This window comes from Apium graveolens, chromosome 1 (genome assembly GCF_009905375.1).
Source record: "Apium graveolens cultivar Ventura chromosome 1, ASM990537v1, whole genome shotgun sequence".
In the NCBI taxonomy this organism is placed as follows: Eukaryota; Viridiplantae; Streptophyta; class Magnoliopsida; order Apiales; family Apiaceae; genus Apium; species Apium graveolens.
Genome location: NC_133647.1, coordinates 10317289 through 10336109, shown reverse-complemented (window position 1 = coordinate 10336109; position 18821 = coordinate 10317289). Strand labels below are relative to the sequence as shown.

The 18821-nt window shown below is 34.9% G+C and overlaps 2 protein-coding genes across 2 annotated transcripts; one reads left to right on the top strand and one right to left on the bottom strand.

The window, feature by feature from the left end:
* The first annotated feature begins 7617 nt into the window (after positions 1-7617).
* On the top strand, positions 7618-10560 carry LOC141660717 (wall-associated receptor kinase-like 8). Its single transcript, XM_074467708.1, has 3 exons — positions 7618-8463; positions 8593-8757; positions 9109-10560. Exons 1-3 carry the CDS (start codon positions 7641-7643, stop codon positions 10305-10307), a joined length of 2187 nt encoding a protein of 728 aa, XP_074323809.1. The 5' UTR covers positions 7618-7640; the 3' UTR covers positions 10308-10560.
* Positions 10561-11340: 780 nt separating this feature from the next.
* Positions 11341-12921, bottom strand: LOC141708553 (uncharacterized). Its single transcript, XM_074512262.1, has one exon. It carries the CDS (start codon positions 12919-12921, stop codon positions 11341-11343), a length of 1581 nt encoding a protein of 526 aa, XP_074368363.1.
* Positions 12922-18821: the final 5900 nt, after the last annotated feature.

The window sequence follows — 18821 nt, the reverse complement described above, 5'->3', positions numbered from 1 at the left end:
GGATATGGCTGTTGATCAGAACTTAGTATCCGATCAGCAATTAGAGGATGTTGAAGCCTCCATTGCTACTCACACAGTTGTCTTATCAGAAGATACTGATTCTTTAAGTTCTGATGCTGCAAATGTTGGAGATACTGGTGAAGCTGCTACAACTGTAGATGCTGATGCAGCAGGTCCTTCAGGACATACTCCTCCATTGACTCTTCCTAAGTCTGAACTGCTAAAGGAGTTTGTTATCAGGGATGCACCAGTACCTTGGAGTGAAACTCCTGCAGGTCAGGAGTGGACTAAGGAATGGAACTCAGTTTCATGTGTTCCAAATGCTTTACATCTTGCTGAGCACTTGACTAAAGCTGATGAAATGTTAAATTCTGATGATTTTAAAACCCAGCTTAGAGTCACTGCATTGAGTACTAAACATCTACAAGGTCTTCATTCCAATACTCATGCAGAGCTACACAAGATTCAGGAGAACTTTCTTAAACAGGAACAAGTTTGGAAACTTGATAAGAAAAAGTTCTTCCAACCTACCATTGACAGGGTTGCTTATATTGAGAAAACTCAAGAGAAGCAACAAGCTCAGATTGATCAAATTCTGACAAATCAAGCTTCTCAGCAATCGTAACTTACTGAAATCCAGACCTCAGTGGAACTACTTATCTCTCTTTTATTACCTGCTGATGCCAAAAAGGGGGAGAAGGTAATTAAGTCCAAATGCAAAACCAACAAGTCACTGCAAGGAAAGGATGATGGAAAAGATGACCAAGGAAACTCTGGAATGGGTAGTGGTCATAGTCAAGGTAGAAGGTTTACATCAAGACAAGCTAGTCACAGAACAAGTTCTGATACTGGGAAAAGAATAAGTTCTGCTGCTGGTAAAAGGATAAGTTCTGATGAACTTCTAGATCTTGATGAGGAAATGTCAAGACAGTTATTTCTTCAAGAAAATCCAGGGATGGACTTGGAAAGTTTAAAGGAAGAAGAAGCCAGACTTAAATCAGAGAAAGTCACATCTAAATCTGAAGCTTCTGGTAAAAAGTTACTTCCAAAACCTAAAGGCATTGTGATCAAAGAAAGGATACATACTGAAGAAACTTTGGCTAGATCACAACCACAGATAGATCCAAGATCCAAGGGTAAAGAAAAGGTTGGTGAACCTATCAAGCCTTATGTACCTCCTGAGGAAGAAGAAATTACTGATGGAAAAGATAATCTTGCTCTGACTTCAAGAAAAGTTCTTAAAACAACCTCTGACATGGCTCAAGTTGTTCAGAGTCAAGAAATTGTAAGTTCTGATATTCAGAAGAAGCAAGTAACCTCTGACAGTGCTCAAGTTAACTTGATATCAGAAAATAAATCTAAAACACTCCTACCAGGATTCACTAAAGCAAAACAGACTCAATCTTTGAAGACTACTTCAAGTGGTTTTGAAGCAAGAGTAGTTACTGGAAAGGAAGCTAGAGATAAAACTGGATTGGGAAGTGCTGATGAAAGAAGAGTACACAACACTACTGATGATCCAACTTCCTTGTGTGAACCAGGTATTGGAGCAACTCCTGAAAGATTGAATCAACTAGAATCTGTACAGATGGTTTACCATACCTACTTGAAAGAATACATCATGTTGTATTTCATGACAGATGGTAGGGTTTATCATATAAGACAAAATGCTATTCCGTTGAAGTATTTTGAAGAATTGGAGCATGTATTGTTCTTACTTCAAGTGGATGACAGAATAACAGAGACTGCTGCAAACTACTTAAAGGAACAGATTCAGAGACAGAAAAGACTTTATTCTGTTAAGTCTGACAGCAGATATGTTCCAAAGTACAGAAATCACAATGGTGATATTGTTGATATGAAGCCTAATACTGCACAGATTAGAACATATCTTGGTATTAAGGGGCTTGAATTCAATCTAGAGTCTAATAAAGCTTATGTCATAAGACTAGATCGGGAGTTGAGAAAAGCAAAGATTAATGATCTCAGAGCTGCAATATTTCAAACTGGTGAAGATACTGCAGAGCTTAAAGATATCAAACGGAGAATGATTGATGAACTCAGATATGCTGAGAAATGTTTGTTGAAGAATTATCTCAGAACAACTCCTGACATCAGAGAGATCAGAAAATGATGAAGCCAAGTCGAAGATCTACAACTGCTTAAATTCTGATATTTATACAGATTGAAGTTGTTATCAGAAGTTGAATTGGTAAAAACTTTAAGGACTGTAAGTTGTAGTTATCTTGTCTATTTCTCATGCATTTGTACTTAATGTTTTTGACATCATCAAATATCTGTTAAACTTGTATATTTTGTTAATTTACAAGTTGGGGGAGATTGTTAGATATATTTGATAATGTCATGGCTAATATGTTTTATGTTTAGATTTCAGATCTTATTTGAACAGAACAAATCAGTACTTAACTGATCAGTACTTATACTGGAAGTCAGAACTTAAGGGATATCAGTACTTATGTTATCAGGAGATAGATATCAGAACTTAAGTGCTGAAGGACGATCAGATAAGGACAGTAGCTGATTAAAGTTAAGAAGATCAAGATAAACATAAGAAGAGATATGCATGAAGAAGGAATTCCGTGAAGAATGGAATACTTGGAATAGAAGATATCTGATTGATATATTTTAGGAAGCAGAATTATATTCTATATCAATTAGCGAATATCTTGTAACTGTGTAGTATATAAACACAGAAATAGAGTTTACACTATATGTGTTATTGTTATCGAGAATATTATTTAGTATAACTCTAGCAGCTCTCGTGATATTTTGTTCATCACTGAGAGATAACAGTTCCAGATTGTAACAGAGTTTATTGTTTAAATAAAGTTTGTTTTCTGTTACATAAGTTCTTGAAGTTTGATTTGATTGTGATAAACACTGTATTCACCCCCTCTACAGTGAAAGTGTGACCTAACAATCTGTGTGTACCAATCCTAGCAAATCTGCAGCCCTCTCTCCATGTCCACTAAATGGAGATTTGGTCATTTTGCCCAATAGACAAGATTCGCATGTAGGATATGATTCAAAATCAAAGGGGTCAAGTAACCATTCCTTATGCAATGTCCGCAGTCTATTTTCACTAATATGACCAAGTCTGCAGTGTCACAAAAAGGTGAGATTTTTATCATCCCTTTTTCTTTTATTAGTATGTTCAATTTGTAGTAAATTATGCTCTACGTCACATACATACAGACCATTATTTAAAATATCACTTTCATAAAGAACGTTATCTCTAAAAATTGAACATTTATTATTCTGAATAACAAACGAAAATCCAGCCAAGTCTAACATGGGAATAGAAATAATATTCCTCACAATCGAGGGAACAAAATAATAATTATTTAAAAAAATAGTCTTGCCCGTAGGCATATGTAAATGAAATGATCCTACAGCTTCAGCAGCAACTCTTGCTCCATTTCCCATCCGTAGAATCACCTCCTCTTCCTCAAGAGTCCTACTTCTCCTTAGTCCCAGCAACGAGCTGCAAATGTGAGAACCACAGGCGGTATCTAATACCCAAGTAGAAATTTGATTTAATGACATATTCACTTCAATCATGAACATACCTGAAACAGAAGCGGTAGTCTCACTACCCTTCTTCTTCTTCAATTCTGTAAGGTAAACCTTGTAGTTCCTTTTCCAGTGCCCCACCTTGTTACAGTGGAAGCAAACAGCTTTGCTCTTGGGGTCTTCAGCTTTTGGTGGAACCGGCTTTTTCTCACCTACTTTCTTCTTCTTGGAAGGGTTCTTCTTCCTTTTCTTAGGATTGAAACCTTCACCAATTAGAAGAATAGAGCTCTTCTTAGAGAGAAAAGTCGATTCCGCAGTCTTCAACATGTTGTGGAGTTCAGCCAGGCTGACATCCAGCTTATTCATGTGAAAGTTCACAATAAACTGCGAAAACGAACCCGGAAGTGATTGCAAGACCAAGTCTTGGCTCAACTCCCCATCCATGTAAAAACCAAGTTGTCCAAGACGTTCAATCAAATTGATCCTCTTAAGTACATGGTCATTCACAGATGATGCCTCAGACATCCTACAACCGAACAGCTCCTTCGATATCTCATATCGAGCTGTCCTCCCTGCCACATCATACAACTCTTGTATATGCATAAGGATAGTGTGAGCATCCATATGCTCATGCTGCTTCTATTGCTCAATGTTCATGAAAGCTAGCATGATACATTGAGCAACATTTGCATCATCTATCCACTTACGATACACAACATGTTCATCATTATGTGCATCGTTAGCAGGTTCAGTAGGCTTAGGTGAGTCAAACACATATTCCAGCTTCTCAACCCTGAGAACAATTCTTAAGTTTCGAAGCCAGTCAGCAAAATTAGGACCAGTCAACTTGTGAGCATCTAGTATGCTCCGGAGTGATAGTGTATAAGACATAACGTATATAGTAAATCTGTAAATGATGAACACATAACAACACTTAGCAAATATTCAATTTTATTTCAAAATACTATATGAATCGGGTCTTTATTCATAAGTGGCTCCCACTAGTTTATCTAATTTATACAACCCCCTAAGTGAAAAATTAAGCATTCATAATGCTAGTGGGAATAGGGATCCCACATTCCATCACATAACCTCGGCTGTAGCACGAAACGTCATGTGATGTTCAATAGGCAGACAACCCTTGTCAATTACATCTTATGTTATTCCCTAATAAAACTTTAGCCTCTTGAATAATTGAGTTACGGCTGTAGCACGACAGACTGAATATTCTAAGTCAAGTCTAACCCAATATTTCGTACAATTGAATCAGTTTCCAATGGCCCACGACTGCAACACGTAACGACCTTTAGATTCTAATTCAATGTACACATCTCTTATGTAATAGACAAGTATTTCTTATTTCAAAATCAAAGCGGTCGGCTGTAGCACGAAACGACAATGATTTAAAATAAGAACTACTTTCTACCATGTTGGAAGGCTATGACCGACACAAGCTCGTTGTGTCATTGGCCAATTACTACTTGATATTATTTAATTTTAGAGGGTTTATATTATGTTACAATCATAATCATATTATAAAGAGATTCTTCCTTTTAAATTAAATATTTCAAATCAATAATCGATAATCAGATGATTCCCAGATCGGGGGAGCATTGTCAAGAGGCGTCACTTAATACCCCTTTCTTATAGATCGAAATATGCTTTTGACAGAATCATCTTTTCTCTCAATATTGAAAATTCATATTTAATTATGTGTTTCATAAACACAAGAATCTCATGATTGTATTCATAATATTATTGTTAAGGCAAGAAACGATTCCTATTCTAGATTTTCTAGAGCACGTCTTATTTTGATTTAAGTTCACCCAAATCTATCATCGCATGGTAAACATAGGCATATATCTCATATATAAAAATAAATAAACAAGTAAGCATGCAAGTAATATCATGTCACACATTGATATAATGATGTATGGATTTATTATAGCATTTAAAAGCAATTAGAAAATTAAAACATGCTTTAAAACACTTTCGGGAATATAAACAGTTCAAAACTTTTTGAAGACTTTCCACTTACATGGGAAATCCGTTTATGTGTCGCTATAGAAATTGCAGGAGTTCTCTTCTATCTACACTCTGCTGCATTGGTTCCTATATATCATCAAGATATCAAGACTTCAAATATACTTTTAGATGAGAAGTACAGAACAAAAATTGCAGATTTTGGAACTTCGAAGTCGGTAGCTATTGATCAAACTCACCTGACCACAGACAAATAAAACGAATTAAACGCACTCAAGTCCTCTTTATAAAACAAAAAGCACACACCCGTAATTTAAACGCCTATTGCCAAACTAACTTTCAACCTAATTCTCATCCTCCTTTTAGCCTTATCATATACTATATAACCGAAAACCCCTCTAGTGACTTGTCCTCAATTCCTGTTAAAATCATGTTTTCTTGCAAATCAAAAACAGGATTAAAAGCAAAATGACAGCTTGTTTTACTAAAGAAGCTGAACTTGGAACAGGCTTTGCAACATTTTTCCAATGCATAATAGTCATTGCAGGGGAACTTCTACATGTTTTTTGATTATTCGAAGAATTTAAAAACAGGGGAATTGTACTGGGGTTTGAGTTATAATCATCAGAATCATCATCAGAATCATGATCATTAATCATACACACTGACACAATAATCATTAATTATAAACATAACTGGGATATGATTAAGAATCCTACAAATAAATTACATCCAATGTATGATTACGATAGTGAAAATTGCATCCAGTGACTACCATTATGGCTACGACGTAGTTGAGCGGCTACTGACACAATAAAACACTAAAAGAAGAGAAAATCATGTTGAGTTGCACCTAAATTCAATCCATATTGGTTTAATATTTTTGTAGGGTATATACGAGCCCGAAGATCTTTAATTTTTTTTATAGAGTTTAAATTTGATATTTGTTACTCCTCTGTCCCGTTGATTTCTATACGTTTACTATTTGCACGTATTTCGAGGTCTCTATAAAATATAGTTCCGTAATGTTTTTTTCAAAATTTTTTTTTGAATAAAAGTTTAAACATGAAACTTTTTTTCAGAAATTTTTTTTTTAAAAAAAATATTGTGGAATTATGTTTTAAATGAGTATTGAAAAGCGTGCCGAAAAGTAACGTATAGAATTCAATGGGGCAGAGGAGTAATACAGATAGTTTTCTTCCATACATTGTTCGTTTGCTTTACTCTAAGTAGTTGAAATTATTTTTTCGAGAATTATTTTGTTTACCTCTCCCAGAGGAAACAAGAATGTGTTGATGTTGTGTCATTGCGGATGAAACAAGCAGACAAGATTATATTTGATTGCACCATTTCAGGAACAAAGAAATTTACGCAAGCTTTCATCAGATTAATTCTTTCAAAGTCTTCAGCCTGACAGTATGTTTGCCATATTTTATCAAATATTTCAGCAAATCAGTGTTGTTGATGGGTAACTGATTGCCATATTTTAGCAAAGTGAGAGAGTTTAGCATTAAACCTTGTTCATTGTAGATAAGACTTGTGTGTTTGGGAACTTGACAGACATCTACAGTGTTCAAAAATTGGAACAAGTTCTGGCTCTGCTAAAATGGCCAACATCGGGGTCCTGTTACCTCTTTGATCAAGGCTTGTGTGGAAGATCTGGTGTTTCTACAGATCAAGGCTTGTATTCCTGTATACCAATTCAGATTGCGTAGATTTTATTTCCTCGATATAAATAAATTTTGGGACAGCTTGCGCTATCCAACTATATAATACTCAACGCTCAACATAACGATCTTCTAAATTCAGTAGAGTCGCTGATGCTACAATGTTGATGTCATAATTCAGATTTCATGACTCCATTTTACATGTGCACTTCTGTTATTTATCTCCAATAACTTAACACCACAATAAATCAAAGGGATTAAGTATTATTTTCCACACACTTACAATTTCAAATGGAAAACAATCTCTTGTAGAAAACAGCGTACTTTGATTTTTCCATACACTTACTTTTCAAATATCTTGATTTTTTTACAGAAACTAAACCATATAAAAATGATATAAATATGTGTTGTTTATGCGTACTATCCTAAATATAAAATCAAGAAAGAATAGCAAAGATGGGTATGCAATTAGTTATACTGATGATACTAGTATTAGTGTTTTCAGAAGAGGTTTCTGCTGCAATAATCCCTGGATGTCCAGATAAATGTGGTAACTTCACTATTCCTTACCCATTCGGAATTGGAAGCGATTGTGCACTTGACTGGAGGATCAAAATTTATTGCAATAAGACTTTCGATCCACCAAAACCTTTTCTCTATTACAACCAACTGGAGGTGTTGAATATATCACTAGAAGGAACCATTCAGGTTAAGAGCCCCATATTCAAAGATTGTACGAATGGAAGCCGAACTCAACAAGTGGTATTTGTATATAACCCATTTGGATTCTCAGAAACTAAAAATATATTCATTGCAATGGGATGCAACAATCTTGCTTTGATAAATACCGAAACAGGATCCAATCTTGGAGGATGCATGTCATTTTGCAATACTACAACAAGAGATAAGCACCGTTGTTTCGGTATAAACTGCTGCCAAACAATAATTCCTCCATCCTTCTGGAATTTCAGTACATCTTTAAGGACTATCGATCCTTTTAATGGTCAAGACTTATGCAAGTATGCATTCATTGTAGATCAGAATTGGTTTGTGAACTTGCCAGATATCTACAGCGTACAACATATGGAACAAGTTCCTGCTGTGCTGGATTGGAAGCTCAACTTAACCGATGACTGTTACCCCGGGAGAGCATCATACTTTCCGTTTTATATCAGAATTAATAGTTCAGTGTGCGGAAACAATACAAATTGTATAAATCAAAGTTGTTATTGTAAACACGGCTATGAAGGAAATCCTTATTTGCGGGATGGATGTCAAGGTAAGATCTTCCAGTAAATCACCACATTTGTTTTAAAAGTTGCAATAAATTTGAAATTTTGCATTTTCAGAGAGAATTTAGTTCAATTGAATTTACTTATATCTGATGCGTTTCTTTTTCCAATGATAGATATCGATGAGTGTGCAAATCCATACACGAACAATTGTCAGCAGATTTGTAACAATACATTAGGAGGCTACGATTGCTTATGCAATAAAGGGTGGGAAGCTAGTGGAATGTATAACTGCACCAGATTAGCCAACGACAAAAGAGCTCGAATGGTCATAGAAATAGGTATGCTCTAACGATTTCACACATATACTTCCTGAGACTTCTCATTTCAAACAGCATAAAGACTGCTACATCTATCACATGAACTTTTTGGAATCAGATTCTTCTAACCAAGTCAAGCTGCATATCAATTTTTTTTCTCAGTTCGATTTCATAGTAACACCACAAAGACCCAACAGGATACCATACCTAAGGAAAATGATGCTTGCTTAATATAACACAGTAATGTGATCAGACATTAGTATCATAAGCTCAATAGTTTACAAAAACTAGTAAGCTATGGTATGTTGCACTCATTTAGATATCCTAACTGTAATAAGTAATATCTTCCATTATGATTGGTACGTACTGCAGCCAGTTGTACTATCCTGGGAGTCCTATTGGTATTGGCTGCAACGTGGTGGTTGTGCAAACTCATGAAACGAAGAAAATTACGTCAGCTCAAGGAAAAGAATTTCGAGAAAAATGGTGGCCTGCTGTTATGCCAACAAGTGTCCTCTAGTGAAGGTATTGTCGATACGACAAAGCTATTTACCTCAAAGGAACTCGATATGGCAACTGACAATTACAATAAAAATCGAATTCTTGGACAAGGAGGACAAGGTACTGTATATAAAGGAATGTTGACGGATGGAAGAATAGTTGCAGTGAAAAAGTCCAGGATAGAAGATGACAGTAAAAAGCAACAATTTATTAATGAGGTTGTCCTTTTATCTAAAATAAACCACCGAAATATAGTAAAACTACATGGATGCTGCTTGGAGACTGATGTGCCTTTACTGGTTTATGAGTTCATCCCAAATGGAACGCTTTTCGAGTATATTCATGACTACAATGAAGACTTTCCACTTACATGGGATATCCGTGTACGTGTCGCCGTAGAAATAGCAGGAGCTCTATTCTATCTACATTCTGCTGCATCAATGCCGATATATCATCGAGATATCAAGTCTTCAAATATACTTTTAGATGAAAAGTATAGAGCAAAAGTGGCAGACTTTGGAACTTCGAGATCATTAGCTATTGATCAAACTCACCTAACAACAAGAGTACACGGTACATTCGGTTACATGGATCCTGAATACTTCCAATCAAGCCAATTTACAGATAAAAGTGATGTTTATAGCTTTGGTGTAGTTCTTGTTGAGCTCTTGACAGGGCAAAAATCAATCCTTGCACCTATATCTGACGAAGAAGGACGAAGTTTAGCAACACATTTCATATTAGCAATAAAAGAGAATCGAATCTTTGACATTCTTGATCCCCAACTTGTAGAAGAGGGCCGAAAGGAAGAGATCACAACATTTGCTAACATTGCATATAGATGCTTGAACTTGAACGGGAGGAAGAGGCCTACAATGAAACAAGTTGCAGCAGAGCTAGAAAGTATTAACGTGCCACGTAATTCACCTACAGCTGAACAATCTTATGAAGAATTTGAATATCCAGTAAATGATCAACTGGATGGGCTTTGGGAGCTTGCTACAACTTCTATGAGCTCCTCAACAAGTAAGAGTGTCAAGATTGATACAGAGCCTCTTATCGGAAAATAAAAGAAATGGTGTGTCCAGGCCTATTCCTGCTACATGGTCTTAAACAGAGAGCAAAAAAGGTAGTCTCTATCCTCGCGGAGAGGTACTGTTGAATGCTTCCTAATAAAGTATCATGTCTTAAATTATATTTCCTTTTAGGTGTGCATCCAATCGCAGATTAAATATTCTGAATTATTTTTTGAACTTCCGTATTTCTTGTTGTCTCGCTTTGTAATTTTTTTTAAAGAAATGGATAAATATGGTAGAAGCTTCACTTAAGGTATGCCTGTATTGAGGGTATCTTAATGTATTAGAAACTTAGGGGATAGAAGCTTCAGAATATATTTAAACTATTGAACCTAAAAAAGTTGCAGCAAAGGTTAATTGTGTGATTGGCTCACAAAGCGAAAACTACTGAAATAATTGAGTTTGGAAGAAAGCGGAGTGACAAACACATTCCTAGCGTCATTATTGTTGGTTCGTGTTTGGATCTGGTGTGGTTGACGATCCTTATAAGGGGAAGCAATCAAGCGGAGTATGCCTTTGCCCAAATATACCAGAGATTCATAACTGTAGAGATTCGTGCGAGCCTGCATCAGGGGACACTTGTACATAGAACCATTGTTTGGTAGCTATATCATAAGCTAAAAAAAAGTCCTTAAGTTTAGAACAACGAACATATTTAACCCCGTTTGCAAGTGTTACTGGATCAAAATACGAAAACAACAGAGTACTTATTCATGCCGTTAGATAGGGCCTACTGGCCATTGAAGAGCTTATTGCATAAGGAAACACAATGAACAAGATAATAAGAGGAACTTTAACAGTTTTTATTAATAATATAAAATGCAAAAGCAAGGTTGAAAAACAATAGAGGACTTCATGCGTTAGATAGGCATTACTGGTTATCACACACCAAACAACTGAAACAAACAGAGTACAAGTGGAAATAGGAACATAACAATACATAACAAAAAGTAATAGGACTTGGACTTAACAAAGAGTGCGAGTTTACTAGCAGTTCCTTGAAATCAAGAACGCCTTGTTGCCACTTTCATTCCACTCGAGCTCCTTCTTCGATAGGAATGAACTTCCCTGACGGTGACAGCATACCAAACGGCTTCCATTCTGGCTCAGTTTCCATGTCACCAGGGTTCTTAACTAGTGGTTCCTCCAAGCTTTCAACTTTGTAAGAGTAGAAATTGGCGCCAGTAAAAATGCCGTCGTCCATCACTGTGACAACTGTTTCCCCAGTATAAAGGACATCACGCTGAGTGTAAGAAAACGGAACATCACAAGTACCATTGGTTGCCACCATTCGCATCGTCACCTTTTTCCCTGCTGGTACCATCTTCAGGTAGCTATGGGTTGTCTTAGTTTCGTCTACAGTGGTTTTATTCCATGTAAGCTCTCCATTATACTCACTCTCCACTGTTACTTTACCTTCCTTGATAAATGGGATGCCTATCCTAGCAGTAGCTGTCGCAGTCAACCTGATTGAGATACTGCTGCTCCATGTAGTGGTTGTCCTCTGCAGACGTTGGAGCATGTACGCATGCAACTCGGGAGTACTGGTGTTGTTTGAGTATACTTTCTCGCTCATTGTGTCGATGGTCTCATTGTAAATTCTTGCATTCATGAGGTGGTATTGGTAATTAGAGATCGTCCTTGAAGAGACAGCCTCTACAACCTTAAATCTGGATTCTGGAATGATTGAAGAAGGATCACGAGCGAGGTAGTTTTTTTTATTATCCCTGTTGGGCACCCTGTTGCAGAATCTATTAACGGCTACGGTTTTAAGAGCAATAGTATCATCGGTTAATTTGATTGCCTCAAATAGTGTGGTGTTATCTGGCGTAACTAATTCAGGCCGAATCCATCCGCGTTCGTTCCAGTATTTTTGAAAGTGCAAGCTACGAATGTGAATGCTACTATTGGCAGTCTGGATGATCTCATTGGTCGACAAAATTGGATTGTCGTCCACCTTATTTAGATCAAACTGAAGATGTTCATGTTTTTTGTAAGTGACGGATTTGAGAAATTTATTTGCATTCTGGAAAGCCACATATCTTGGAAGTATCACCAGCGACTCCCAATCAATTACATTGAATACATCGGAGAGGTCCGCAGCATTTGAGGTGTACTGTGCCAGTAAGCATCCCTCATAGAGTCCAGTAGTTCTCCAGAAGGACACATTCTTCCCAAGATGAACATTGATAAGCCGGGTGCTATTAGCATTTCCAGTAGGCCTGAACAGCGTACAAGAACGCTTGGATTGGTCTTCCTCAGTGGTTTCAGCCTTGGCAACAACGGCATCATTAGTGTCGTTCAACACCAGGTAGCGGTTGTTGTAACAATTCCTAATGTGAACCATTCCATTCCCAGTTGCAGATCTGTGGACTTCAAACTTTGCTTCGAGCATCCCAACACGCTCAGCATAAAACTTGACATAATCCTTGATGCTGTCTGGATTTCCTTTGACACATCCCAATAAATTGGGACTAAATCTTGACTTGAGCAGAATAAACTTTGGCAAGAAAACAGAAGCCATTTGAATCGGTGTCTCCTGACTTGGAAAAGATACATCAACTATTTCACTCATTTTTGGGTCACTTGGCAAAGTTACAGAAGCCATTTCACTCAATAAATAGTCTTCTAACTTGCTGTATAGATAAATGTATGTGTTTCAGTTGGGATGCCCTTAAACTCATCATATCCACCCTCCTTTTATAGTGAATGACAGGCATACTGATCAGCTTACAGCTGATTCTTTCTATAAATTTCATATTTCACCAATTAAAAATCACATGCATATTCACGTATGAGTACGACCAATCAAACACAAAATCACAAAACAAAAATAAAAACGTGATATTTAAAGAAGGGGCGTGACCACAGGAAATTAGGCAACCAAAGAAAAAGGCAAGAAGAGACACGTGGTTTATTAGTCCCAGCATGAGGACAATTATACATGTCTGTTCCTCGGGGACCCTAAAAACAGTGGACCAATTATATACGTGCCTCAGCTGAGAGAGAGAGAGCCTTTGGTTCTATAAATTTCTGAAATTTTTGTTTAACACAAGGGAGAAAGTTTGTGAGACTCCTTATGTTTTATTAGTACTAGTTTTATTAGTACTAGTTGATAATGGTGGCTAAAGGGTCATTTGGCAAATCTGAATTATTAATATTTCTCCCTTATGTTAAACAAAAATTTCAGAAATTTATAAAATTTTGTGATTAAATGAGTCTGAAAAAATTACAAGATTTTAAAATTGATATAATATTGAATGTTAAAAGTGCTAAGCATTTAAAATTACAAGATTAAATTTTAAATTATTAAATTTTGTGATTAAATTTTGTGATTAAATGAGTCTGAAAAAATTACAAGATTTTAAAATTGATATAATATTGAATGTTAAAAGTGCTAAGCATTTAAAATGCTAGATGCACTAAATATTTTAAAAAATAATGTGTTTTAATTAAAAATGTAATTCAGACAAAGACATGTATAAATTAAAAAAGGTTCTAATACGCTTTAGTAAAAGTAATTGGTTAGTTATTAATTAATATAATATTTTATTAAATAAAATTGCTCGTGATTTTTTTATAAAAAGAAGTGTTTTAGTTGGGTAAAATAAAAAGGGCAATGTGTTTAACTTGAAAAATTTTATTGATTTATATATTAATTAAGCTAGGATAATTAAGTAAAAATAAAATTTAAATAAGGGTAGTTAAGTAAATTAAGCATGTATCGTACTATCGATCCACTCTCAAAATTTTAAGGTTTCATTGATTATAATATAATATAGTGTAGCTAGATATTAAATTTGGATACATGGGAATATTATTAAAAAATTATTAACTTAATAAAATAACTTGTTTATCATAATATTTGTTTTAATGTTAGTGCAAAATGATATAATTATGATATAATTATGAATGTCAAAATAATTATAGTTAATAAAAAAATATTAAAAATGAAAGAGAAAATAGGCTTTTGCAAAAAACAAGGAAAAAAATAATATAAAAGTTTGATAAAAAGTGTGGACAGTATCATATGAATCATTCGGATAAACTTATCGACATGAATGATTAGGTGATTTATGAATCGCTCATGTGTTAAATATTTTCAGACAAATGACCTGAATGAAGATGCAGCATGTTTATTCAGTAACATTCAGGGCCAAACAAATGGGGCCTAAGTATGGGTCAGTTAAATAATTTAAATAATTTTTAAAAATCACTAGTGTTATGTCCAAATTTCTAATTTCTAATTAGAAATCCAACCTAAACTATGAGTGATGGGAAGAATTGTCTAACATACCCATTAAACACCAATCTATCTATACTATATTATAATACATTAAAAATTTGGTAGTCGGTCGGTCGATACTTGGTGAATTACTTAATTACCCTTACTTAATTATTTCAATTCTAATTATTGGGTCGATTAATTCTTATTCTAATTGATATTGAAATCAACTTCCTCTATTACTTTACCAATTTTAATTCTATTTTATATCGAACTCTATATCATTATAATTTATATTAAGTTCAACTTCTTCTACCAATTTATATTTTAATTCATATCGAGTTCTATATTATTCTAATTTTTTACTTCGGGCTAAATTAATAAGCAAACTAAATATAATTATTAAAATTTAGTTGACATGTCATGTGAATCGGGTTAATATAAAATAGTAATACTATCAGTCCTCCTAAAAAAATTATACAAATGAACTTTGATAAACAAAATAATATATTTCATTTATCCAGGATAAAAAATTACATTATACAATTGATTCAGACTAAAACAAAATTAAAATAAAAATACAATTCGACCAACAAAAATAAAATAATATATACTAATTATTCCGTCTAAAACAAAATTATCTTATTGATCCATATTCAAAAAAAATAAAAATAAAAATAAAATAATTAGTTTGATTTGTCGGTGTATTGGGTATCGTGTTAAAATAAAATAATATAAACCACTGATCTGAGATATATCAAATTAATATTAGATTAAGTATAATTCGTATCCTATTGATGTGAACTAAAAATCAATTTTTAATTAAAACATAAATATTTTTTTTAAATACACATAGAATTATCAATAAAACTATATCATTCAATTAGTAATATTATCTTATTCAAATATCCTTTATAAAATTACTGTTAATCGATTAAGTAATCAACATGCTAAAATAATATTTTTGAAGGTCCCAACTTAATGAAGACATTATATTTTTACCCTCAATAAAGTAATAATTTTGTTATAATAACATTTCCCACCTTACCAATGCTATCACTTTAAATAAGTTTGTTGTGTATATGTTGTGTACTTGATGATTTCATGAACAAAACACCTTGGTAGATTTTACTTAGTGAAATTATGTAGCACTCGACGGATAAGGTTTATAGTCCCGACGGATGACTCAATATAGTTCCGATGGATGATGACTTATTATCCATCGAGTGAGTAGTTTATGTAACAATAAGTCTGTAGCACATTTCTGCATACACATTGTTTAGAATCTGTAGTAGTACTTAAGTCATGTTGACTTTAGTTAGATATGCAGAATAGGTTGATTAATTGTACATAGATGATGTCTTGTAATTCTGCATAAGTGAAATGAAGTCAAGTGCATGATTGCTACCCGACGGATAAACAACAATGAATTCGACGGATGATCAACAACCCGACGGATGATCAACAACCCGACGGATGATCAATAACTCGACGGATGATCATGAACCCGACGGATAAAGAATTCAAATATCTGTTGACAGTGACAACACAGTCACATGCGTCGAGTGGATGCAAATGGAATGTGGTAGCCTATTCAACTGGGTTTTTGAGAACAAAGAAGCATTGTCATTTCCATGCTATTATAAAGATATTCAAAGAAGCTGGAATAGAGTAATGAAGTAGCATTGTAATAGACTAGATAGTTTTGTTTTATTATCCTGTCTCATTACTTTGTAATCTTAGTGATATATAAACCAAGAAGTAGCAACTAAGGAATAATCTGAGAAAGAAGCAGAGAAACATTTGCAAGCAGAATTCTTAGCATTTCTCTGCATTCTTAGTTGTTCAATATTTGTAAGCAGCTGTGAGCTTTTTGCACACAGAGTTCTCTCGATATATATTATATATCTCTGGTGGAATCATTCAAATCCACCAGAAAGTTTTTAAAAATTCTTGTTTTTAATTATTTGTGTTTTGATTCATTTAAGTAACTATTCCGCATTGTGCTAATCAATTAACACTTATATATATATTCGAGTTAAAACATTTTTAATCAAGAAAAAGTTTCAAGAATTCCATTCAACCACCCTTCTATAATTCTTGTTATATTGTTAAGGGACTAACAATTGGTATCAGAGCAAGCTCTTAACAAACAAAGAGTTTAAAGATCAAAATAATACAACAAGATGAACAAGAAAGATGTTAGAGTCAAGATTCCTTTTCTGGATAAAGATAATTACCATCATTGGAAGGTAAAGTTGCATCTTCATTTGCTTTCTCAAGATGAGACCTATGTTGACTGCATAGAAAGAGGCCCTCATGTTCCAATGAGAGCTGCAACTGGAAATGAGCCATCTGTCCCCAAGCCAAGGCATGAATGGTCTGATCCTGACATTGAACAAGTCAGGAAGGATAAAAAGGGCACGAATATCCTGTTTAATGGAGTTGATGGTGATATGTTTGACAACATTATCAACTGCAAAACTGCCAAGGATGTTTGGGATATAATACAGATCATATGCGATGGCACTGAGCAAGTTAGAGAAAACAAGATGCAGCTACTGATTCAGCAATATGAGCATTTTCATAATGAAGAAAGTGAGTCTCTCACTGACATTTTTAGTAGGTTTCAAAAACTGCTAAATGCTCTAAAGCTGCATGGAAGGGTCTATCAAACAAAAGACTCCAATCTGAAATTCCTTAGATCTTTTCTAAAGGAATGGAAACCAATGACAATCTCATTGAGAAACTCTCTTGATTATAAGGAGTTTACTTTTGAGAGACTGTATGGCATCCTGAAAATATATGAGCTTGAAATAGAGCAAGATGGGAGGATGGAGAGAGGAAAGAAGAAAGAAAGGTCCACTGCACTAGTTGCTGAGTTAGAGAAAGAAAAGGAGATGAAGATGGAAGCTTTTGAGTCAACTTCAAGGGTCTGTGAAAGCAAGGGCAAGGGGCTTGCAGTAGAAACTGAAGATTCTTTGAGCCAAGATGACATGGAAGACATTGATGAATATTTAGCATTTCTTTCCAGAAGATTTTCCAAGCTCAAGTTCAAAAAGAACTTTGGAGCAGCCAAGCCAAATAGAAACATGATGGATAAATCAAAATTCAAATGTTTCAAATGTGGTTTGGCAGGGCACTTTGCCAGTGAGTGTTGGAAGTCAGATTCCAGTAAGAAAAAGTTTGAGCCTGTGGATTATAAGCAAAAATACTTTGAGCTGCTCAAAAAAAAGGAAAGGGCTTTCATTACACAAGAAAATGACTGGGCAGCAGATGGTCTTGATGAAGATGAAGATGTCATCTATGTCAATCTAGCCCTAATGGCCAAGTCTGATGAAACAGAAACAAGTTCTTCAAGTAATCAGGTAATTACTACAAACCTTGCACATTTATCTAAAGCTGAGTGTAATGATGTTATAAATGACATGTCTACAGAGTTATATCATTTGCGTGTTACACTTAAGTCTCTTACTAAAGAAAATGCTAAAATCAAAGAACAATTTGTTTTTAAGTGAGAGGAATAATGTGCTTGAGTCTCAGTTCATTGATTTTAAAAAGTTAAGAAGTGAGTGTAAGATTGCCAAGGAGGAATTAACTGAATCCTTGAAGAAAGAAGAAATTTTGAAGAAGCAGCTCGAGCGTGAACAGGAGGTGATTAAGGCATGGAAAACATCTAGGGATGTCCATGCTCAAATCACCAAAGTTAAAGGAATTGAGTCTTTCTGTGATGCAGCCTGGAAAAAGAACAAAGAGAAACTAGAACCAACTTTGGTGGATGGAGTGCTAACAAATGTAGACTCGACGGATGATGAGGATCATCCGTCGGATAACAAAAAGTGTTATTCGTCGACTGATGAAAATCCTCATCCGTCGGCTGTGAGCAAGCCTATCAGTAAAGCCAAACTTGTTAAGGTGAATAAGAAGTATGGATCTGTTTCCAAGAACTTTGTTTCAGGAGAATCGAGTCAAGTTAAGAAAGGGAAAAAGGCTAATGTTGGTCACATGACTGTCAAACAGTTAAGTGACAGACTTGAAAAGATTGAGGTAAAAACAGAGGCTAAAAAGAAAAACAATAGAAATGGTAAAGTAGGTATTAACAAACACAATAACTACACACCTGATAAATATGCTCCTAGAAAAATCTGTGTCAAGTGTGGTAGTGTAAATCATTTGTCTGTCAATTGCAAATCTGTCATGCCTACTTCCATGTCTGTGCTACCTCACTTTCCTAACATGAATGCCATGCCTTCCATGCCTATGAATGCTATGTCTACACAGAA

What these genes read in the sequence shown, in the direction of transcription:
- LOC141660717 (XM_074467708.1), top strand. Translation starts at nt 7,641, where the DNA reads ATGGGTATGCAATTAGTTATACTGATGATACTAGTATTAGTGTTTTCA. An exon ending in TTTGCGGGATGGATGTCAAG is followed by an intron (nt 8,464 to 8,592) that starts GTAAGATCTTCC and finishes TTCCAATGATAG; the next exon opens with ATATCGATGAGTGTGCAAAT. An exon ending in TCGAATGGTCATAGAAATAG is followed by an intron (nt 8,758 to 9,108) that starts GTATGCTCTAAC and finishes TACGTACTGCAG; the next exon opens with CCAGTTGTACTATCCTGGGA.
- LOC141708553 (XM_074512262.1), bottom strand. Translation starts at nt 12,921, where the DNA reads ATGGCTTCTGTAACTTTGCCAAGTGACCCAAAAATGAGTGAAATAGTT.